Source organism: Centroberyx gerrardi, chromosome 17 (genome assembly GCF_048128805.1).
Source record: "Centroberyx gerrardi isolate f3 chromosome 17, fCenGer3.hap1.cur.20231027, whole genome shotgun sequence".
In the NCBI taxonomy this organism is placed as follows: domain Eukaryota; kingdom Metazoa; phylum Chordata; class Actinopteri; order Beryciformes; family Berycidae; genus Centroberyx; species Centroberyx gerrardi.
In genome coordinates this window covers 12,693,510-12,718,249 of record NC_136013.1, presented here as the reverse complement: position 1 = coordinate 12,718,249, position 24,740 = coordinate 12,693,510, and the positions used below count along the sequence as shown (strand labels likewise).

At 39.9% G+C, this 24,740-nt stretch overlaps 1 protein-coding gene across 1 annotated transcript; it reads right to left on the bottom strand.

Annotated features, from left to right (window-relative positions):
* Window positions 1–1,083: 1,083 nt before the first annotated feature.
* On the bottom strand, window positions 1,084–21,210 carry impg1b (interphotoreceptor matrix proteoglycan 1b). The gene is made up of 17 exons (XM_071897088.2): window positions 21,144–21,210; window positions 17,441–17,656; window positions 15,943–16,109; window positions 15,345–15,366; window positions 14,455–14,501; window positions 14,014–14,163; window positions 12,824–12,882; window positions 12,257–12,456; window positions 11,746–12,138; window positions 10,581–11,218; window positions 10,012–10,101; window positions 5,134–5,353; window positions 4,296–4,506; window positions 3,924–4,109; window positions 3,613–3,796; window positions 2,759–2,842; window positions 1,084–1,747 (listed from the first exon to the last, which is right to left on the bottom strand). Exons 1-17 carry the CDS (start codon window positions 21,208–21,210, stop codon window positions 1,664–1,666), a joined length of 3,018 nt encoding a protein of 1,005 aa, XP_071753189.2. The 3' UTR covers window positions 1,084–1,663.
* Window positions 21,211–24,740: the final 3,530 nt, after the last annotated feature.

The following is a 24,740-nucleotide window of genomic DNA, read 5'->3' as shown; positions in this document are numbered from 1 at the left end:
GAAAATAAATGTATGCCACCATATTTTTCATTGTTTCTTTTACTAAGGTACTGTAGATAATGGTCAATTCCTAAACTTGGCAATGAAAGCCGGTTGGTGGTCAGTGCTTCCTGAAAGGCGTAGACATCCTAATAACAATAGCAGCAAACAAGATAACCGGGTCGATTAATTAAATAACAAAGGCTCATGTTCTGCTGATGTCCTTCTTAATAGTTCATATAAAGTCATCACTGAGCTGAGGCAGGCATCCGGTAAACGGTCAACCGGATTAAAAAAGACTTAAGTGTTTTATTCAAAGAGCATAGCTTCTTGGTATTGTATGCATTTTCTGCCATCATGGTGAATTAATACTAATAAACAACAGAGATGAGGACTCGAATCACATGAGTCAGACTCGGTGACTCGGGACTTGACTTTGACCTGTACTTTGATGACTTGAAAATGTTTCTAAAGTCTTGACAACAGATCTTGTGTTTGTGTAAATGACTTAGATTGAAAGTGATGAGATTTGTTCCACCACACAACTGAATTAAAATTCTGTTTTCTGAATGTTTGGAATGATTGAAAAGTCCTAGATATTTTGTTTTCAGATATTAAATTGATCCTGGACTCTTGATTTGTTCTGACTTGAGACTTGACATTAATGACACGGACTTGAGTTGGACTTAACCTAATCTACATTTAGACTTGGGACTTGAGACTTGTGCCTGAAGACTTGAGACTGACTTGGGACTTGAGCAAAGTTGACTTGGTCACACCTCTGATAAACAACAATAAATAATTAATATATATACATTTATATAATAAACACTAGTAATTAGATGTGACTTTGATTTGCCTGCTAACACATATTGATCCTACCAAGATGGCCGTCGGTGGTGATGGAATACTAACTTCAGTCGCATCAGTAAATCAGTAAATATCCTTTGAACATGATGCATCTGGACCAGTTGGACCTAAGTTGCTCTGAGCAGTGAAATACATAGAAAAAACAAAATGTAAATGCAAAAAAACATTTTATTCTTTACACTTAAATGTGAAATGAGTAAAAAAAAAAAAAAAAACTTGTCCACATCCTCCATGTGTCTTTTGTTATTACCCAGCTCTCAAAACACAAATGATTAGCGCGAGTAGTTGTTTATAATAGGACAGACTTCTTTTTTTTTTCCTACCGATGGAAATGCAGCAGCCAATATTTGCTTTTTTTGCCTAAATCAAATATATCACAACTATAAACGTTAGGTCATGACCAAAGTCAACAGCTTATACATTCATTCTCTTTTTGGGACACAGAACAATGGTCGAGAATAGCGTTAAAACAATATACAGCATTGTAGTCTACACTGAAGATACCACCACGTGTATCCATTTGTAAATAAATACCTCATTGTGAGGAAAGAACAACCTTTGCCAAGGGTTTACAGGAAATGTTCCTACCGTTCAATATACAATATAAATATTAGGGTCCACTTAAAGACAACCTAAGTCCACCTCATACTGTAATATCCATAGCTCTCTGTCTAACAAGACACAACCAGCTCTATGAACAATTAATCTCAATCACGTTTAACACTGCCGCCATTCGATTGTGCTATGTGAGTCCGTCCGCAGTGCCAGTCCTGTGTCGCTGTGCTGGCCGGTCCTCAAGACGAACAAGGTGTCATCAAAGAACTGTCACTTCAAAACATTCGGTATCTGGTGCCCTTAGGAGACAGCATGTTCTGTACTCATTTGGCGGTCGCCACGTCTGGAGGAGAAAAGAGGGAAAATGAAAATAACTCATGTAATGTTGAATTACACACCGAATGTACAAAATATTAGGGACATCTTCCTGATATTGGGTTGCAGCCCCTTTAGCACAATCCACATCTCAACTGTCTCAGAGCTTAAAAATCTTTCTCTAACTCATCTGCTTCTCTTTATCTATATCTCCTCCTTTGATAGGTATGGATTTAATAAGGGAAATCAATAAAGGATATTGGCTTTTACCTGGATTCACCTCATCAGGGTACTTCATGAAAAGAGCAAGTGTCCCTAATATTTTGTACATTCAGTGCAAATGAAAAAATACCCTTGCAAGCATACCTACAAGTAATTAGCATAATATAAATAATCAAATAAATGTATACAAACTCAAAAAAGCAACCAAAGCAAAAATGGAATTACATTTTTTTTCATTGCTATAAGCAGACACTGCAGAGGCCTAGTTTGCATACTTATATCATTAATGAATATTCAGCACCCACAAGTCATGCACTATATGTTTAAGGTTATATTAGATTTTTCTGTAAATCATATTAAGGTTAGAATTTAGATTTTCCCGTGATTGAATTATTATATTTTTTAAGTTATGCTTCATTTAAAACTAAATTAGTGCACAACAGTCATCTGTGATTTGTTTTTTTGAATGAAATATCAGAATGGGCTGCATGCACAGATACTTTACCTTTGTACGCATCATAGAGCTGGAAAATATTTGACGTAAGGATTGTTAAATATGAGAAACACTTACACCATAGGATGCTGTTTATAAATCAAATTGGAAGGTTGTAGAGCGTGAACGCAATGAAATTATTGCAAAAGCATTGAATGTCCCATTGCACATTGTACACTCAGTAAATACTATTGCAGAATATACAGTATATTACTCTCTTATACGCCATTTGTCTCCTTGAGTGCATGGCTAGTTTCTATGAGTTCAGCCTTTCTCTTATATCAGCTGCAAAATGTAAGTCAAACTTAACTTTTTGGTCCTCACCTCATTGTGCGGTATGCAGTGATGGAAGTCCACCATCTCGGAGACTAATCTTTCGGATCTGGTTGTGTAGAGTTGTCTGGGGATCTGTGGAGAAATAGACAGGCACAGCGATCACCATGTGGCTCATTAACACATTACCAGAGGCATTTTAAACAGGTGAGCAAACTGCTAAGGAAGCGTTATTCCGAGAAGAAAGAAAGAGGTTCTACTAAAATAAAGATGCGTTATAGAAGTGATAAAGAAGTGTTATACAGCTACTACTGCACAGCTCAGTGTTAAACCCATACATTCTTGCTGGATTTGGCATGTAGTATCTTCACAACTCTGGCTCGTGCTTATACCTTAAATGGCCTAAAAATGTGTTTGATCTTGTAGATCAAGGTTTCTGAGCAGCTTCTGAAGGTGCCTGAAGACCTTGATCTACATGACTGTCCTACTGTGAGAGACTCTCCCTCTGTGTGGATGGGCCATGTGTGACACTTTGATTCAGTTACAGTATGTCTGATCTTCTGTCTTCCAAAGGTACACTTTATTATGATCATTTTAACAATAAAAAACAAATTTAGAAGACATCACATTGATTTTGTAATGTCAAAATCTACAAGCATAGATACCTTGAAGATAGATCAGACACTTTGATACTTTGATGGTGAATATAATTTCTTGGACACACTAACAAAAGGTTGGAATGTACAGAGGCTGAGAACAGAAAATTATTCTTAGTAAGTAAGTAAATAACCAAGCAACACAAACTTTACTATGTGAGAGTTTGTTAGAGTAAATTAGATGAGATTAGTTGAAGGTTTAAGATTAGTATTCTAGCCAATTGTGCTGTACAGCACAGTACAGATTACCTCAATACTTAGATGTATGTTTTCAACTGAGGCAAAAGTGTCTTGCTCAGACTGCTGGGACTGGGAAGAACCAGAGCTCGAAGGATATTGTAATGTGGATACTTGAGTTAAGAGACCATCGTCATTCTCAAAAACTGGGTTCACCCTCAAAGTATTCTCAAAGCCATAGGGAGAGAGGCCGCGCCTACAACGTAAAGGAGACTGGGCTGTGAATAGAAATGCTTTTAAAACAAACGACACCAAACAACATCACTGCATATAGATCACAACTCTACAACCAACAAAAAAAAAGGTTAAAAGGTCTTGCTTACACCAGAGTCACAGCCTTTCTGGTCCGTATGCACTTCTTGTTTATGAATATCAAAATGCCAATGATGGCACAAACAAAGCAGAGGCTTCCCACAAGGCAGATTACAACGAGCGGAGGGTCTACGGGCATCGACACCAGCTCATTGCAGCGTTCTCCATGGTAGTGCCAGTATTTACCTACAGGGCATCTAAAACGGTTGAGAGAAAGTCTGGTTAGAGAGAGAGTCACTCCATACAGCACATATTGTCTCATACGCATAGAAAAAAGAGTCTCTTAAACAATGGTGCTGAGACATATGCCTCAGCACAAACATGCTGAGGAACAATATAGTCATGCAGTTTATCTCTGATTTCCCCTGTTGGCTGCTGGGTACCTGCAGGTGGCTCCGTGCCCTGGGATTATTTCACAGAGGCCTCCGTTGAGGCAGTAGTCGGGCTGCAGGGTGCAGGCGCTCTGACACAGCAGGCCGTCCACCATGCTGTAGCCGGGATCACACAGACACTCCGCCTCGCCCGTCCAACTGTTTACCACGCAGCGGGAAAACTCATTGCAGGCCAGGAACTTACAGGGGTCTGCTTGGTCAGCTGAAAAACAGCCAAGAGGAGAGAAGACAGGAGGGGAGGAGAGAGGAGGCGGAGCAGGGGGCAGCGGAGAGGACAAAGATAGAGATAGAGAAGAAAAACAGGTGAGAGAGAGAGAGAAGACAGCTCATTAACATGAATGCAATGTCCACCTGTCTGTCATTGCCTACGCATTCAGAGGAGAAATTAAAGGGCGTTTTGATTGATGTGAATGAAGGTGTCTACTCTCAGTAAGGCGTGGTTAATAAGGTCGTACGCAGGGATGAGCTCCGCCGTACGAAAGATGCATCAGATTTATATTGCATCACACCTACGGACTGCAAAGGACAGCGGGGCGAGAATGCGTGCGGTGGACAGGCGCTCTGACCTTGTGCTGTGACTTGAATCAGCACAAATCACAGCAAGTGCACTTTATGCATGAGTTTCTTCATGAGATGTCTCTGAGGACATTGAGACCTGTGGCCATATTCCACTTACATGATAAGGAGAGACGCATGTGTATTTCATGAATTGTGCATTTATTTTGTTTGGAACCCTGTACAAGTGGTCAAAGTTTTACCACACAGATATAAGAACAAGTACTGTATCGACGTGTTTTGAGGACACAAAGATGAAGCCAGGACATCTTACCTGGTTCTATGTCCAAGGAGCGACTGTCAATCTCGATGTCAAGCCGTTTGGATGCTGCGTTACAGAAGTCTTCGAGCACACAGTGCACAGCTTCTGTCACATTATATGGCACCGGCTTATCCAGCTTCATCCTGCTGTTCACCACAACGCTGCCATTCCTGAAGTTGAGGATCTCCAGCTGCTTAAATCCAGTCAAATTGGACTGTAGATATGGTAGGAGCTGAAGGAGAGAGGGGAAGGGAGAGCAAAATTAATTTGTAATCAGCACTAATGCTAGATATTTCCCATTTAATCAGTTCACTGAACTATTCCCTTTTAATTTTTCAAAAGACAGATATTGAAAATTTATAGTTAGTCATTGCTTATGTAAAGCAATTTTGTTGTTGAATAGAATAGATTGTCAGTTTTCTGTGCTGTATGCTGCTTTAGTGATCAGCGTGACAAATCAATTTAAATAAATAAAGAGATCTACTAGTATTTATTTGCAGCAGGGAAATGGGGTATGGTGTTCATGGGAAGCACCTTTAAAATCACGATTGATTCCATCCTATGGGGTGAATAGTGAATCATTCTTGATACTAGGAGGACAAAGATTTCCATTGAGATATTTAATTGAAAAGTTCAAAGACTCTTAACTGAGGAATAACGTCAGATTGATTTAAGCAAATTAGTAAGAGTCTGTGTCCTCCTGAGAACAAGATTGGAGGAGCAGGATCAGGAAAATTGAAAGCGGGAAGAGGCTACATTTAATTCAGTGGGTTTACTTCCACAATGACAGGACTGAGGTTGTCACAGCGCTGCTGAATCTGAATTATTCAGGTCACATTTTACAGTGTGAACGCTAGGAATAGTACATAATTAAATTTTTAGATAAGCATGAAATCCTGCAATTATTGCACTGACTGTATTATTAAATTCAGAATAAAAATGAGGGTTAGGTTTATAAACATTAGTGTAAGAACACAGAACATACTAACTCTAGTCACTAAAGAGTCAGAGAATACATGATGAAGAGATCAAGCGGTTAAAACAGACAACATGACAGCAAAGCTATCTGCAGTCCAATAAATCATCACAACATAATGTATGCCATTTGGTGGATACTTTAATCTTTTTTTTAATTTTAAGTGCCTTACGGTAACAAATACATGCTATTGTTGGCCCAAAGTGTATCTCAGTATTACACTGTGCTCTGCAGCTACACAACATCACTAACACCTGGTTAAAAACACATCTATGCAGCCGAGTTTTAAGCCATATCTTACAATCCTCCACGCTGTTGCATTTAAGTGAATAAGCTGATTCCCAAACACCCGTGACTTGCAGAAACCATGGACTTGGACTGATGACGGTGGTGGCATTTAGCTGGGGAGGAAGTCAACCAACTGGTGTAACTTAGGCCCTACATCAATGTTTATTGATCAGAACTGCTCTACTTCATCCACCTGTGTTCACTACAGACGAGGCGGCGTCAAACCACCAAAGTGTGAGAGGGGGAGATTACGATGCTTTAGCTGGCCTGTTCCATGCCTGGCTGTAAAGCGGGAGATAAGAAGCCCTAAGGAGCTCTGCTCTGATCTGGCCACTTCACTTATCACTTGCAGACAGTTCACTGCAGGCCAGATCCCTACAGCTAATAGCCTCCGAGAGAAAAAGAGAGAACGAGAGGGAGAGAGAGAGAGAGAGAGAGAGAGAGAGAGAGAGAGAAAGTCCAACATCCCAAGAAAATGGGCTACAGCCTATAGTGCAGCTGGACTGGGCTTGTTTTTGGTAACCCATTTGTCTCAATGAAGGATGTCAAGCTATACTGTAGATCAGCCACCAATCTATACCTCTAATGCCTTCCACACAAGGTCAAAGTAGAGGCCTTTCACAACAAACCTGAATGCAGCTGGTATTGTGAACTAAGGAACAACAGAAGTAGAGTCTTCTTTGTTGCCCATATACACTCTACTAGAGTTTTGTATGCAAAAGCCATATACTATGCAGACAACACGACACAAACAGAACCATATAGTTGCAGTCTATGACAAACTTGCTCATGCTTCTCCTGAGGTTACGCATGTATCTACTGGTTCTTGTTTTGGAAAACCCGGTGAAACATCCCTTCTGTGATCTCCAAAATGAAAAAATGAAATGTAATGTAAATGTAAAGAATATTACGTTGCCATGAAAATGTTTCAAATTTAGCAAATAACAAAAGTAATTTAAACCTCCATGTCCAATGTTATTGGTTGCTTCACAAACCAGTAGGTACAGGAGTAATAAAGGAGTGTGGCAAAGGGAAACTAATGGTTTATATGGTAGACAATATCACAAATGGGGTCCAATATCCAACAGAACATTATGTATGTCCATTTAAATGGGCTGCATAATGGACATTATTTGACATTTCTTTATGATTGTCCCTTATGATTTTTCAGCGATTTATAACATTGTGTCAATTTTATATATTTGTTTCAAAGTGTTCCCTTGTCTATCTAAATAGCCCATTTAAAAGAAGACATTTCCACTATTCATAATAGGTTATTGACAATATACATGGTGAATACTTACCAGTGAAAACTTCTGACCACATTAGTTTTGCCAGAAAAAATTCTACAGAACTAAATACATTGATTAATGAGGAGAACTGCAGATCAACAGTTTGAGCAACCATTTAAGATTGGAGATGGAGTTTTATTTTTATTATCGCATATTATTTTTTGTGTATTTCAATATGTTGCAAAACCTAAAGCAACTAACTATATAGTGTATTATTATCTCTTATATGACCGCACCACTTAAAATTCCATTCCCTGTTCCAGTGCTAACATGGTTTATTGCTATATCTGCCATGAAAATTGCCTTAAAATGAATGCAAAGGAGACCTCTCTAAGGAAAGGTGGCTCAGACTGCAAAATCACAACACATCAAATGCATAACATGAAGTGCTAAACTCGCAACTTTTGACCTCCATGTATACTGCTTTAATGAAAATCTACAAGGAAAGCATCAAAATGTAATATGTCATTACCTATTTATCTTTACCCTGAAAGATTGTCACTTCCTATAAAGAGCAGTTCATCAGAAATCTAAACCCACTTCCCCCAGTAGCTTACATCCCCTCTGTACCCTGGCACTGCAGCGAGCAGGCAATCCAATTTGTATTGATATACCGCCACAGTGTGAGGCTGAGGCCTTTACATAACACTGTGCACAAGGCACTTCTGAGCAAGCCTAAAAATATGTTCCCTCTGTCAACCTCAGGGTAAGCCTTGAAACTAAATAGGGATGTCAACTGATGCTTCTTTCTTTGATGTATTCTAATGGGTGCAGGTTTAAAGAAACGCAATCTCTCCCTCCTTGCCAGCAACTATGGCAAATTTAAAACTCTTATTAGGAGAAAAAGAGGTTGCAGTGTAGCCTATCTGCTATATGTGATGGAAGAAATGGATCAAACATACTCATGCTAATGTTGGTTTCTACTGTGTACATTGAGTACATACACAGTACACAGACATAGCCTATTATATACACGTATACACTCTCCAAAACCATTTGACCTCCACCACACCGTGTTTTATTTTATTTTGTTGTGTTTTTGACAGTAAACCTAAAGTACCCAGTACTGAACACACATACATGTGCAGTACCAGACATCTCAGACAGTAATACTACTGCAACACACGCACAGATGTCCACACAAAACTCACACAATTGACTGATGTTGCACTAAGCAGATTGGAGCCACTAATAGAACAATGTGTGTGGTGCTCGTACTGACCAGAATTACTTAAAGCTTCTTACCCCAAGTCAGAAACCTCTGAGGCCTACAATGACTAAGGCAGGACCAGGTCCCATGATTCAGACCACCCTGGGCTAATTTTGTCATCACTATGTACAATGCAAAATGGTTTTAGCAACACAAATTACACAAAGCTGTGACTTTCCTATTATTAGTTCATAACAGATTTACTAAGCCTCTTATCACATTATTTTGCTCCAAAATTAAAGGAGTTATTCATTCATTCATCCATTCATTGACTCACTCAATGAATCAAGCTTTCTTTAAGGCCTCGAATATTCTCAAACACCTTGACCTATGTTTATAGTACACATATTAGCAGCCAATGTACAAAAATACATTTTGGGCTTTATTCATGAGTAACAAGTCTAACTAGACATTCTCCAAGCTTTTCACTACATAATGTATTTCTCATTCTCAAAGAGAAAGCTGAAGTACACAGTAATCTGAATTTACAGTCCCATAAATCATAGATCATAATCTATGCATGCTACATTATGATACAAAGCAACTTCAACAAGTCCAAAGGAGACAGCACTCCTATAGTATTAACTGTTCATACCAGAGAGCCTGTCTGTACAAAGGAATGGCAACAGATCTTTTGCTTGCGCTACTATTTTTTAAACCATTTTGCACAACAATATGTTTACCTTCTATCCATAAAAGCTATTAACTTTGACACTCTTAACGGCAGAAGCCTCTTTGGACTGTTTTGCCCAGAATATTGGACAAATCCCCGCAGACACAGATGTGACAAAATGACATTCTGAAATATCAAACTAAACAGTGAGTCCCTGACAAAGCCAAAGTTTAAGCACAATTCAAAGAATTAAGGCAAAATACACAAAGCAAACACAAAAACACACATGCCAATATTAGACCCAAACTCAAAAACTTGACCACTTGCAGAAAGAAGGTATATCTCTAATAAGTGGAGGAAAGTAAAGCCAAAAACTACTAATTTATAAATGTTAGAAATATTAGATCTTTTCAGATTGTTAGATACTGCATAAAGAAAGGTTAGGTAAGAAATAGAAAGGTCATGCTCTCTCTGAGGCATGGGAGATGTAGTTCCAATATGGAAACAATACCGGTATGGAGGCTAAAGTCGTCTGTCTCTTTGGCCCAGATTTACTGGAGGCTCCAGGGTTTGGCGAGTCTCTGGGTTCAGAGTGCTGTGTCTAAGTGAAACAAAATATTTGACCAGCTTTTTCTTACTGTTGACACAATGGATCCTCTGAAATGAAAGTGCTTGCATACTGTTGATTTGATCATGAATACGGCTATTGGATAATGCCATATCACACTTTATAATAAGTATTCTTGATTGAGGAAACAATATGAATTTATTATAATTTACTCTTACTTTTAAGAGACATTTGCATAAAGGAAAAATAGCAGCTGTGAGGGTAAGGCTTACTGTAAAGTGCATCCTCACTTGTGTAGGATAGAAAGATTCAGATCAAGAGCCAACTTGGGGCTACTCTCGAATGTTTTTGCTCTTACTGGTGTATCACTTTAAACAACAAGTTAATCATTACATATTGCACCAATATAGCTTATCAGACATTTCATGACATCAGCTTGGGGGCTACAAAAGCAAGTATGAGAATGAGGCATGCAGAAGCATGATATCGAGCACAAAAGCTTGTGTACCTACCAGCTCAAGAAAGGTATTCTCCAAAGATCTGTACTCAGGAGAGCTCTTGTTGAACAGGTCATCAGAAAACATCATGTTAGTGACCCTCAAGCTAAAGAACACCACTAACTCTTTGCTCTTGTCGACTGCCGTCATCAGAGGGGTGCTGATTTGTCTCAAGGCCGGAGCTGCGGTGGACTCGTACGGCCGCTCGTCAGACTCTGAGGGGAATCCACTGCCACTGTCTTCCTCCAGAGGTTCTGTCACTTCCGCCTCTGTCCCGTTCTCACTTTGCTCTACATCCTCTTGAACGTTGGAGTTGTCCGTCGAGACCGGTGTCACTCCACTGTGCGCCGGCTCATCTCTGTCCTCGGGGGCTTCGCCGCTCTCCGTGGGCGGTGGTACAGGCTCTACATCCAGCTCCTCCAGTTCTGGTTCAATCCCTTGGACTGCATCCTCATCAGATGATGGGACGGAGACTAAGACCTCTGCTTCTGGGTCAAATGTTTCTGTAACTACTGGTTTTGTAGACTCTGGCAGGACAGGGTTAACCTTTGTGGGTGCATCAGTAGTCGCTCCTATAGGTTCCAAGTCTGGAGATGTCTGGAGAGTTTCCTCATTCTGTTGCCCTCCTGGATGTTCCTCGTTGACCACCTCAGCTGGTGCAGGTTATTGCAAGGGAACACATGTCAGAAAAGAAGGGAATTTGAAATAGATTTGCCAAAAATAAAAAATGTTCATAACATGCTAAACTGCAACCTTTGTCTACAAAAGTAATAGATAAGCATAATTTTTGTACACAGGTATGTTTTAGTAAAAATAATAGGTCACATTTTACTATCAGGGGACTATAATGTGTCACGAAAACATCTAGTTTCAGGCGATACAATAATGTGAAAAGTAGTTTGATATCTGGGTGAGGTTTAATCCTAGGATTGGAGATTGGGTTAGAAATTGGGTCAGGTTAGGGTTGGGTTTAGGGTTAGGTTTAGGTTTAGGTTTAGGTTTCAGTTAGGCTAAACTGTCACTATATAGTTAGTTGAGTATCAACATTAGACTACCCAAATAAAGTGTTATCAAGTAATAATATAATAACTTTTCAAAAACAAGATTACAATTTGCTGTACGTAGATTATACCAAAAGTAGCCTTACGCTCTGTCACCTGTTCTTCAGGTTCAGCCTCACCTCCCTCCTCATGTTCAGCAGGTGCGATCTCCTCCAGCTCTGCCTCCTCTTCCTGCTCTGTAACGGTTGCCAACATTGTGACCGGCGGCAAAACGTCACCGGCCTCCTCAGGAGCATCTTCCGCAGACTCTTCCTCTACTGCTGCCATTGCCGGAGTCTCCCCACTGACTCCAGCAGTGGCTTCTGGGAGGACGTTAGGGATGAAAGGCACAAAGGTGTGTGTTTCTGGTTTGAGTGTGAACGTTTCCAAGGAGTTCTCTATAACTGCCACAGTGGGGAAGAAACTTTGGGTAGGAACACCGTCTTCTACCGTGGCCGGTGTGATGACGTCCTCGGATACAACGCTCTCTAAGGGATTCATGCCAAGCTCCGCGACTGGATATATTGTGGTCACTGAAAAGAGACAGCTGCCTTTGAAATTCTTGTGTCAGGGCTAAAATTAAGACTTTAAAATCCTATTCTGAACTGCTTTATTTTATTCTGTTTGATTTTGATATGATGTTATGCTTACCAGCCTCAAAGCTGAGGGTTTGTATGTCCAGCGGTAGTAACGTCTCCTGTCTTAAGGCCTTTGCAATGATGTGCTTCAGTTTAGGTCCGTTTACGTCTCCGTCTGTCTCTGAGCCTGACTCCACAAAACCCTCTGCATCATCGCCCAGCTCTGTGTCTCCATTAAACACCACAGCGTAACGCACAGACACGTCCTCCAATCTGATCAACACAACAAATCATGTCAGCAAAACTCAAAATGTACAGACTTCCTTGGAAATGGATGTCTGTGAAAGCAAAAATCTCTAAAGTCATATCCCAAAAGAAGATATTCTGACAGCTGTTACTGTCTCCCTCTCTCTTTTGAGATATGAACGATGAAAAACAAATCGAATCAGGGGAAAAGTAGGAGAAAGGAGGATTTATGTTTAGAGTTTCTTGGCTTGTTTAGTGCAACAATATTGTATAGGCTATAGATTAATAAGTCACTGTTCCAGAGTACATTAAGACACTTTTGGAATGGAGTGCAAGAGTTCTCTCAGTTGATTGTGCCAAACTTTTATAAAAAAAAAAAATTCGCTCAACCCACCGAAATCCCAGAACACGAATTTCTTTAAATCCTGGAACTTTTTCGAAAACATGAAGCATCTACAGAAAGAAGAACAAAGTCAGAATGAAATAGGTGTGTTAGGGCACATCAGCATTTCCTCCGCAATCACTCTGTATTGCAGTATTCAAAGCATAATACAACAGATGTAGTCAATAAAAACAAAGGGGTGTGCTCACATAGCACAAGCACTGTATGATTTCACATGCAACATGAAGATACCATCACTTTTGTTTCTTTGTCCAGCAGGAATACATTTGTCTCTGTGAATGAGTCATGAGGTTTAAATGCTTTATCTTTATCGTAGAGTTTTACAAATATGATTCAAGCTTTTCATGTCTGCCAGTATCCTTGTAGATATATTCTGTGTTGATCTTAAGCTCCTTTCACACTTAGCAGCGCTAAGAGCAGCAAAAAACAGCTGTTGTCAGTCAAAAAAATTTCAATCATTTGTAGCTTGAAGGAGGCACAACACATATACAATACTCAGAATAAAACTGATTAGTGCAATTATGTACACTGTTCACATTTCTCTATATGTGATCACATTATTTTGTGGCACTAGGTATTTTTTTTTATATTCTTAGAGCCAACAATTAGCTCTTTCAAATTAAAGTATATACTTATGGTTTACACCATTAGAAGTCATTCTTAAGAGCTATTGTACGACTCTCAGTCAATGCCTTCTTACTCAGAGATAATCTATATGATTAGATCTGATTATTAGCTTTTGGTCATTTAAAAGTCTAATCTAAAGTCACTCGGCTGCACCCTAGAGCCACTTAAAGCTGTTAATTCAGCCAGGATAAGTTTTACACAATACGATACAGCACAGTAGAAGACGACAATCGCATTGAGGTTACTGAAAGACATGATGCCATACTGCATCATGATGCTATACTGCTGTTTAAGAAAAGCTTTTGTTTTGAAGGGGAGCATGAAGGGAATGGAAATAATACTGAGTGAGATGAGAGAGGATCTTGTTTTTTGGAGGGAGAGAGGGGGAAAAGGGTGACAAAGCGGTTGTTGTGTTAAATGGTGAAGTTGAAAAATGTATGTAACTTTTATCCACCAGAGATTGCACCTGATTGTTTTGCTATGGCACTTCACCATGGATGGTGCTGGGATGCTTTTGGAAAACTATAACCGGATTCCTCGCACTCGGCTCTTACCTTATCGGTGAGATCTTGTGTGATCACGTGGTACTCTGGAGCCTCCGGGTCACTCAGCAGCTCACTGTACCCCGGATCCACTATGGTGACGCTGAACTCAACAATATGCTCCTCGTAGTCCTCTGGTATCATGTTCGGATCCTCTTTTATCTGGCAACCAACAAAAGATGAAATTACATTGCGATAACTATCAACAATACCTGAGGCTTTGAGTCCACATAAGATTCTGAGTTGAGTTGATTCTGAAAAGCAAGGTTAAAATTGTAGAGTGGGATTTTGCCACTTTGTAAGGAGTGAATTATGTTAACAAAAATGGAAGTGTTTGTGTATTTGTTTCTGAAATGAAAAGATCAATTGAAAATCACTTTTGTATTGGATTGTAGGTGATATCACATCCCCGAGTCTCAAGTCTTCTGAGAAAACTGTTCCAGGTCAACTTACCTCTCCTGCTTCAGTCGGAAGCAGAATCAATGGGGGAGTCCAGGTACCTGAGATAAAACAACAGTTCACTAGTTCATATATAAAGTTCATTTCATTAAAATGCTCAATCAATAGCATTGATACACATTCAGTTCAAAGTCATTCAGTTGCTTTCATTGCATTGATGTATACAACTTACATTCTCTTTCTGGCCCAGGGGTTGCAATTTCAAATCTGGAAATGAACGGACATATTCATTAGGAATTTATTTCTTTACTATCCCCCAGTTATTATCCCACCATACTGTAAAAGATGACCTCCAAGTTAGTACTGTACTGATGTAACGATAGGATGCATGTGATGCATGTGTGGCAAAGTTTTTATTTTTATTTATTTTTCCAAAGCAATTTATGGTACAGTCAGGACTTTCAAATGTGGTTATATTTGTATGGTTGGCATTTGGGCTAAATGCAACTGTCATCTGTCCACCTGTCTGTCTAGACCTGTCTGTCTAGATTAAATAGTTCAGAACCAGTTTTCATAAATCAAAAAGATTCAAGTGCACCGCTCCAGTCAGTCAAGCAACTGCATGCTTAAGAGCGCTAATCCCTTGACCTCCTGAGCTTGAAATAAACCGGCTAGGTTTATTCACTGCTACAGTAGATGTGAAAGTCTAGTTTTCAAAAACCTTTTAAAATTTTGGAGAAGAGGTAATGGAATTGAAGCCATTGACAGTTATGTTGTCACTTTGCACAAAGAAAAAACAGCAGCAAATTTGTTTCCTAAATGTAATTTGTTGTCAAATGTATCTCAAGAGCAATGGCTGAAACACACAAAGGAAACTAGATTGAACACAGATATTCTATTAAACATTAAAAGCATAATTAAATAAGTTTGTACATACCCTTCACTTTCAGCTTGCTCAGCTACTCTCTGCGAGTAAAAAAAACAAGATGTCAGATACCATAAATCTACATGGGCTTCTGGGACTCTTCTACAGCACTATTCCTGTTTAATTGCTGTTTTATCCATAGACCATAAGGTTTTATCATGCTGTAAATTGTGAAACATGTTAGCTTGTTGTTTGTACTGGTGTTGCTTTCAGATTCACTGTCATTATATGGAAAATAGGTAGTTCTTAGGTATCCTGGGTCAGCTCAGACAGACATGTATTGTGAAAGCAGATGCTATATTTTAGTCAAGTAAAGTCAAACTTTATCTATATAGAACATTTCATACACAGGGAAACTCAAGGTGCTTCACAGCAAAAACATACAGAAACAGTGCATCCCATAAGAATATATAAAATTCATATTGCATGGGAAAACTCCAGTGTCTGATCCCCCGATCCTCAAGACTTATACATTTATTACACCATAACAAAAACAACTTTCCCTCATGAAAGGAAACGAACAACACAGAGCCCACCCATGCAGAATGAACATGGTCTAATGTAAAGTGCCACAGACCCATCACTGAGCACTGGGGTTGCGTCGGTGCTGTACTGACCTTGGCCACCATATCCAGGTGCTCCTGAGAGCTGCTGAAGTTCTGGGCCAGGTCGTCCATGCAGAGGTTTTCATGCTGGCAGGTGTAAACCCAGGCTCTGTACTCCTCCGAGTTCGGAACCCTGTCCAAGAAGATGCGAAACGCTTCCCAAATTGCCTCCTGGCAAACTGCAGAAATATCACATAACTTGGTGAAGGTTTTCCTTTGACTTCTCCCAGAAGGTATAAGCAAACACTTCATTAGACGTGCAAGTAAGCGAGCACACATCAGACATAATTTATCATCAAATCTTCACATAATCTCAAAAAGATAGGTAGGCTGTCGGCCAGTGTACCTGCATTGTTTTTCCATACATCGACACCAAATTGGCAACAAGGACAAATAGGACTGAAATAGGCAAGTTGGAGCTACAGTATAGAGAAATGGAATAACTGAGGATAATGAGCATTGTTGGTATTGGGTTAGCTGCCATTTTATGAGCTTATTTTCCCTTCAGAGCAGAATTTCAGTGGAACTTCACATCTGAATACACAGCACGTCACTACACAAGCTATAATGCTTTATAGATATGTGATTTTTTTTTTACTCACAAAGTATATTTAATATGATATTAAGAGGAAAGCAAAATTGGGTAGTTATGTATAAGTTCAATCTGTTTCAGTAAATGTCAAATTGTATATTTGAAAGTCATTGCATGTCCATGACATTTTTGTGAATATTAAAATCATGAGCACAAAGACCCCCTGAAGCTGTGTTTTATCTGCCTCTATGGGGAACAAGCTCCACATTGTCAAATATCTTGATGCCTGTGGGAAATTCATTCTCTCAAGCTCGTTTCTGCAGCAATGTGATTACGTCCAATACACCATATTAAATCTGCCTCATTTTACAGCAGTTTAAAAACATATGCCAAAGCAGCTGTTGTGGAACAATTTGTATTATTGACCAATTGTACCAGCCAAGGTATCAATCTTACTATCTTAAATCATCTGTCTCTCTTTGACAAAGGCTGGTGTTCTGAAACTTTTGCATAAAACTTTTCTATTAAGTGTTTCTTCTGTCTGTATCCCTAACATCAGTTTCAGCAGCTTCAATGTTGCCAGTGAAAAAAACAAAACAAATATCATTGCATTATCTCAATGTCACTTGGTCCCAGACTATGAACAATTTATGAGTAAAGACAAATAATGAATGTAATCTACATTAATACATAAGATTACAGAACCATGCATTTTTGAGTAGATTAAAACATCTTTTGTCATCCTTTCAAGTTTAGGTTTATCCTCTTTGTAAATTTCAACATCAAAGCAAGCAATTATTTATTCAACTGTTTATCCTCAGAGATATCTCCGTTTGATTAAGTACTTCGTTCTCATTGGACACAGAGTCAATGTTTATGCATTGCACTCTATCAAGATGTCCAGTCATGATTATGAATATAGTTGGGACTTACAGTGTGAGCTCACATCAAAGCCTAACAGTGGATATTTCCCCTTACCTCTGAGCTTGTAATAGGCCCGGTGGCTAGTGATGACTGCTTTCATCGTCTCCTGTGGACAGACTTTGACCCCAGTGGTGGAGACTGCTGACCTCTTTGTCCGATGTGCTTCCTGTGCTGCTTTGACATTGGTGGTGTGTTTGATGGGTCTGGAGGCTTCCAGAAAGTGTCTGTATTTAACATCCTTGAGTCCAGAAAACACATGGTCATGGTGGTCTGCAAAAGTAGAGAAGTTATAAGTCGCTTATTCAGAGAGAAAATGCAATTATGTGGTATATTATCACAGTTTTCAGCACAGCCAATTAGAGTAAATATATCAAATGAAAGCACTTCATAATAAGTAGCTGAGATTCTGTGTTAATGTGATGCAGTTTGTGCTGACTCTATCATATAAGTGTGAGAAGAGTTCTCACTCATTGCTACAAAAGTGTTTGTGTTGATGATTTGTGATAATTCACAGCCATCTGACTGGCTGCACTACAAAACAAAAATTACCCTTGTACTAATTGCTCAGTAATTTGTGACATACTTACAGTAAAAATTCATTTTTTTAATCTAATAGTCACTTGTATGGTTTGGAGTAGATTGTTTGTTTCTCTGGTAATAGTCATATGAACAGCAGCGGAATTTGGTTATGTTTAATAAATATAATGTAACAACAAATGTCTCTAATGTTGGCCAAAATCCTGCTTATTTAACATAAGGTTTTAATTGATTTAAGATGATTTGGCCATGAATTTTGAAATATGTCACTCTTGCCCTTATGCATTAGAGCAAAACCACAATTGCAAATAAACATTGGCTACAAAAACTCTGAGTTTACATTATCCATCACATGAAAAAACCAAAAGTGACCTGCTATCTGAGTTAGTTTCGTAGTGTGTATCCACGAGTCAGGCTGCTGACACGAACACCAAGGAGTGTTTGAATTTGCAGATACCTAATCCAACAAGGATGTTACCTAATGACATCGATCCAGTCCTCTAAGTGGACTTCTGGCCTTGCACTTGCACTGCTTATAAATAGCACTCAGATTGGCAATGAAAAGAATTATCTCCTACTCTAAAAGGTTCCTATGAGTCTATTTTGAAAGCATATATCAGAACAGATCCTTTACATGTGTGATGTTGTATCTACTTAAGATGCAAAGGGTGATTTGTGCTGTAAAGTTGACTGATAGTTGTAATTTTGTTTATGACAGTGGTGGGAGCCTGGCAGTTAGGGACGCTGGTTTGTGATTGGAAGGTCGTCATTTCAAATCACCATCACTTTTAAAAAGGATGCGTCATTTCCAACACATCACTGTGTCTAGTTTGGGACAACACACATTTGTGTTGCTTGTCTACAGAATATATATTAATAAGAATCCATATTGACAGACACAACCTCAACTGTGTTTAATATATGCTGTGTTAGAAAGTGTGTTGGAAATAATAGTCTTTTTAAGAGTGTGTGGGGAAAGTGAATGAGTAACACTCTCCTCTCTGTCAAGAACTGCTGCTGAGATGCCTTTGGGCAATTTGACCCCCAGTTGCTCCAGTGAAGCTGCTCAGCGGCTGACAATGTAAGGCTGAGGTTGTACTGGGCAGCACAAAGGTGTGAACGCATGAATGTGGAATGGAGCTGAAAAAAGATTGTGCGTGCTCAGCAAACGGTAAAGTTTTTTAAAATAAAGTAAAGGCAGAAAACTGGTAGATCTCAGTGGCTAATGAAAATAAGAACCAACAAATCCCCTCATCCTCAGCTATTTGTGGCCTCCAAGAAAAGACTGATTTGCATTCATTATATCACTGGATATGAAATACGGCACACATGATGAGGAAAATTGCCCTAATTTTCGGATCGCCTCAGTAAAGAAAACAAGCTCAGTCATACTCATGAGGCATTATAGGAAGGTAATTCCATGCCATTACACAAGTCAGTCAGCCAGTCAACACAGTCTAATACAGTCACCCCACTGAACAAGCCTATGGAAAAAAAAAAAAGGCGTTCATTGTGATGCCAGGTGGCAAACCTCAGAGGCCTTCTTAAGACAATAAGCCAGGATTTATGAGCCTCAAAACAAAGACTTGCTTGGCTTCATCAGACCAAACTGTACCTCTTCTGGATCTCTTGCGGATTAGAAAACAAAATGGAACTCGAGGGGAGGAATAGAAATTAAAATGAATGAGTGAGTGTAAATAACATAGTCAATGTTACTTTGACCTCAATGAGACCCGTACACAGAGCTTGCTGCTTGGCAGGAGAGGGCATTTTTGTGTCAATTAACACTTAGGGACAAGAGGACAATCACTGTCCCACTTGAACTGAGTCACGTCCACTGGTGAATTGTGTCAATTCAATGTCGAACACACTGGACCACAAGCACAAATAGAATAATACTGGGCTTCTTATTTGCAACCATATTATCATAGAAAATGTTTATAGGAATGTGTATGCTTGATGTGCAGACTGCTTCAATAGATCATTTAAGAATTAGAATTAGAATTAAGCACAAAAAACAAGATTAAACAACACTAGGCTGCCAGTGGCATTCTTCCACCAGGAAAATGGTGTTAATTACTGTATTATGCATGAATAATAAACCCTACAAAGAGCAATATTGTTTTCGCCATTGCCAAATTTGGCCCAACACCAAGGAAATGCGGAAAAGAATGTGTAGGCTTTGACTGCAGATCCATTGTCGCCTGTAGTTTTATAGTCAATTTTTACCCTGTTTAGGCAAATCCATTTACTCCCCCAAACATTTACCTTCCAAACACTTCAGCCAAAACCCCTAGGTCAGAAATCTAGCCTTATCATGTGTTTTCATTAACGATTGTGCGATCGAGACACAATTTGAAATGGTTCTGAGACGCAGGACACTTGGAGCCTGGCCTGCACATGTACAGACACGAGAGCCTGAGCCAGAAGAGGGAGTGTTGGAATGGGCCTTTAATGCCCAGTGCAACCGCAAAGGCCTCACAGCAGAGTTACAAGCCAGAAAAGATTAGCGTCCTGCGACACTGGGAACAGAATAGCTTTTGTTTCCTCCAGGATAATGAGCTCACCCGGGCACATCACACTGAACAACACAACCACTGCTGATGCGAATGTTCTAGTTGGTCAAATGATGCTATCTATCTCAGTGTGCTTGTATTATATGACATTGTGCTGTTGTTTTTATTCGATGTGCATATTCATGACCTTAAAGTGGCTTGCTCACTGTCCTTGACATGGTTCTACAATAGAAAACACAGATCCATATTCAACACGAAGGATGAGGTAGCATATTCCAGTTTGCAGAGAAAATTCTCCAAACTGCACAATCACACACACACACACACTCCTACATGGACAATCCTTGTCCTTCAGTGTATGCTTAAAGTCAAGTGGATCACCATCTCTTTAAGGCTCCTGTCATGCACCAGAGCATTTTACAACCTCATTGATATAATTACTAAATAACATCTGGCACTTGCTAAAGTAATTGCAAGACAGCCTTAGAGAGTGAGATTTCTGTATTTGCGGTCTGTTCAGACCGCAGAAGACTTTGTTCAGAAAGTAGAAGAAGTCCTCTGAGACTCACACATGCAACAATATCTCTATCTGTTGTGTGGGAAACAAAATACATTTCTCTCTCCAATCAAATTGCAAAGGTAATAACTGAAAAAACAACTCAAATATGTGAACAGCAATTACAGGCCCCCTGCAGCGATCTTACCTTTGATTTGACTGGCTTGGAGGGTAAACAAAAACAAAGTGAAGAATAGTCCTGACTTCAAAAGCATGATGGACTAGTTTATGTGGTTTTCAAGCCCGAAGTTGTCATTTGTGTAGAGAGCGCTGCAAACAACAATAAAATCCAGAATCTCTTTATCTCGAGTCCATTAGCAAGGTGTGCAAAAGTGTCCTCATCAGTGCTGACAAGGTCTCCAGCTTATTATCACAGAGCCAAAGGAGGGAGTCCAACCCACTCCTGTCTGTGTCTTCAGCAGCAGATTGAATTAGTTCCTGGATGCTGTTTGATCCCTGTTGACAACAGAGATGCCTGCATGGATGGATGAGCAGAAGGAGGGAGGGAGGAGAGGAGAGGTAGAGCAAGAAAAGTAGGGGGATGGATGGAATTTTGGACGGGGAACTCTTCTTCTACGTTGTCAAGTGTGACAACAGTGACGAGGTTAAAAAAGCAGGTTCCGTTTTGAGTATAATCTCTTTACCTCCTTCTTGCTGCTTGTAATCCCTGCGGGGCCACGTGGCTGCCGAGCCTCATCCTGTTAGCCACCTTCTGGACCCTCATCTGTCAGTTCAACCGACTTGTAGGTCTGCCAACCGGCCTAGACTGGACCACGACTCCCCGCAGTCGCCCCAACTCTCTCACTGACACCCCGTCTCTCTGTCTGTGCCCCTATATGTCATTGTCTGTCTTCTCTTTGATCTATCTCTGTCTTTCCCTGTCTCTTTCTGTCCCTCTCTCCCCCTCTCTCTCTGCCGTGTCTCCAGCCCTCCCTATGCTCGCTCTCCCTGGACACCCACAGCAGATCCCAGCCTCTCGGGCCAAACTATTCTGGCTGCCAAGTGAGGTCAGTCTTGCAGTCTTGTGCTGCTCTGTACATCCAGCTCCCAGTCAAACAATACGCTTCATTCTTGCTCTGGCTGCACTGCCCGAGCTCAGCCTTTGAGGCCTCTCCTCTGACTGTGGAGCGGGTCAAATCCCGATTGGTTTCTGCATGTAAACTGTATAATAGGCCTGCAATTATATAGCCTGGTCCCTTCCCCTCTCCTGTTTGTTGGCTGTTAGAGACGCACTGTTTGATGATCCTCCTCTGTTGGTCCCACTGTCATCTGCAGCATTACTGTATTTCCCTTGCCTTCCTCCTGTTGTGTCTTTTTTACCGTACTCTTCTTCCTATTTCACCCCAAATGTAAAGGTATATTGTCCTTCATAGATATTTGCTGCATTACATACTGTTTGGTAGGTAAAGTCATAAGTAATCCGGATAGTCTCAGCCAAGGATTCTGTTTGTCTACATGTCTCCTTCTCTCTCTGGTGGTTGGGACTCTCACCGTCTTCGTTGTGGCTCCTCTTGTCTTGGTGTATAGTACAGGATCAGCCCAGTCGGCCCTGTGTTGTTGTTGTTTTTGTTATTGTGATGGTGGTGGAAGAAGTGGTGATGGTGGCGACATTCGTGGCTCCTCCTGTTATGGTGTATCAGGGTGGGAAGGCCCCAGTTCTGAAGTCTCCACCCTTACCTCTCACTGTGAAGAGGATTACCAGCTCTTGGTGGTTATTAACATTTCACTGCTGTGAATAAGCCTCTTCAAGAACAACATAATCCATCCAGGCAGTTTTCTGATACACTAATCTGAACTTTGAACCGATGATTGTTGCTGAACCTAAGAGTGCCAGATTTTCATTTCTGGTCACGTAAATATGGTGAATTGACTTTTGTATGAACATGTAGTATTCAAGATGTTTTTGTGGTAGACTATTGGTCCCTGAAGAAGAAATTCTCTTTTTGCTTGTCCCCAGTACAGGCTCAGCTACAAAACCATGCTCCTGAAGCTGGTAGGGATTCAGTGTCTTGCTTAAGGTCACTTCAGCAGGGAGGATGCTGCTGTCACAGGGGTTTGAACACAGCTTTGCAGTTGAAGGATGTCTCCTTACTCCCTGCCCCAGATGATTGATGACTGTATGCATCATCTAATGGGCTGTGTGTTATATAACCTTTATTACAATTAAAATAATGATGGTAGAAAACATGAGGAAATTGCCACTAAATGCCATTTCACAGATCTCAAATGTCCCATACATTCTGTGTTACAAAATTAACTGTGATTGATTTGACAGTGTTTGTAATGCAGGGAGCCTGCATTACAAACACTGTCAAATCAATCACAGTTAATTTTGCATTGAAAAAGTAAAATAGCTGTCAGCAGCTCGAATGAAAAGAGAAACAAATAATATAATTTTGTATATATATTTCAGTTAAAGTGGAAATAGATGCTTACAATATAACACATCTTTTAATAATCATAGCACTTTTTCCACAGAAAGAACTGAGACAGTACTGAGACTGGATGCCATATAACATTTTAATGTGAACAATCTGTTAACGCCAAGGTTAGTGCAACTGGGTTTCTTGGGATCATAGACCGAAGAAGCTGAGCGAAACACCATAATGAATAATAACTGAAGGATGGCAGGTCAGTGAGTTGTGTCCCTTGATCTCTTCTTCACATTAGCATGGACTTGACCACTTTAACAAGGTGATACCAGGTACAGCCTGTTCACTCCACAGGGGGTCAAGAAGATTATAAAACTCAGCCAGCATCTTATATATATATATATATATATTTACAGTATACTAGAAGATGTTACAGTACAGCCACCCTGACATCCATGAAGGATGTTCTCTCCATGTTGACTTTCTTTCATCCAGGACTTCACCCCTTACAGGTAAACTGAACTTACCTTTTTTTAATTATTCCATGTTATATAGGTGTCAAAGCAGTTTACACCTAAGCTTTAAGAGTACAATGAGATGTGTTATTTTCAACATGATGGTGGCTATTCATTGTGTTTAATTATGTGTGAAAAATGTGTCCTCAACAGTCCTTATGATGCGCCTGCATAGCTCTGCAGACTTTGCATATTGTACAGTAGAACGTGAACATTTCAATATGCACAAAGAAAGTTTTTCAGTGTGTCCTTAACAGTTCCCACTTCAGAGCTATTAGCCTTCTAGGTCATGGTTTCCTTCAGGATTAGGGTCAGGGTCACAGATCAGGTCTAGATCAAGATTAAGTTAAAGGTTTTTAGTTCAGGGTGAGGATTAAGAACAAATTGGGAATTTAATCCTATTTCCTAGGTGTTAATATCAGATTAAATTTGGTATATTCTAATGTAAGTAAATACTAATACAGCAATTGCGTTAGCATAAGAGCAACTTAATCTTGTAGCTGAGTCATGCAGGTTAATAATGTATTGTTAGCTTTAGTGTATCCTGCTGGACAGGAGACACTTTGATATTTTTCTCAAGAAACAATCCTTGTCGGTCTCTAACAGGATGATATTCAGACGAGCAATGACCTTTTCCTACCGGTTGATGACTTGAATCATTGTCCAATTAGAAGGATCAGTTTTAATTATGCAGCAGAGGGAATGTGGTACCTGCCATCTGTCAAAGGTGGTTATTTCATTAGGGACAGAGACAGTGACAGGGCCTCTCTGTTTTTTTTCTGACACAACAAAAGACATGTCTGCTGTTATTACATCCATCTGTTGCTATACAGTGTGTGTGTGTGTGTGTGTGTGTGT

Bases quoted from the DNA above. Each gene is read 5' to 3' on its own strand.
- impg1b (XM_071897088.2), bottom strand. From the start codon at position 21,210: ATGCTTTTGAAGTCAGGACTATTCTTCACTTTGTTTTTGTTTACCCTC. The intron at 15,367-15,942 runs GTCAGTACAGCA...TTTTACTCGCAG, and splicing joins ACCTGGATATGGTGGCCAAG to AGAGTAGCTGAGCAAGCTGA. The intron at 12,139-12,256 runs GTAAGCATAACA...GTCTCTTTTCAG, and splicing joins AACCCTCAGCTTTGAGGCTG to TGACCACAATATATCCAGTC.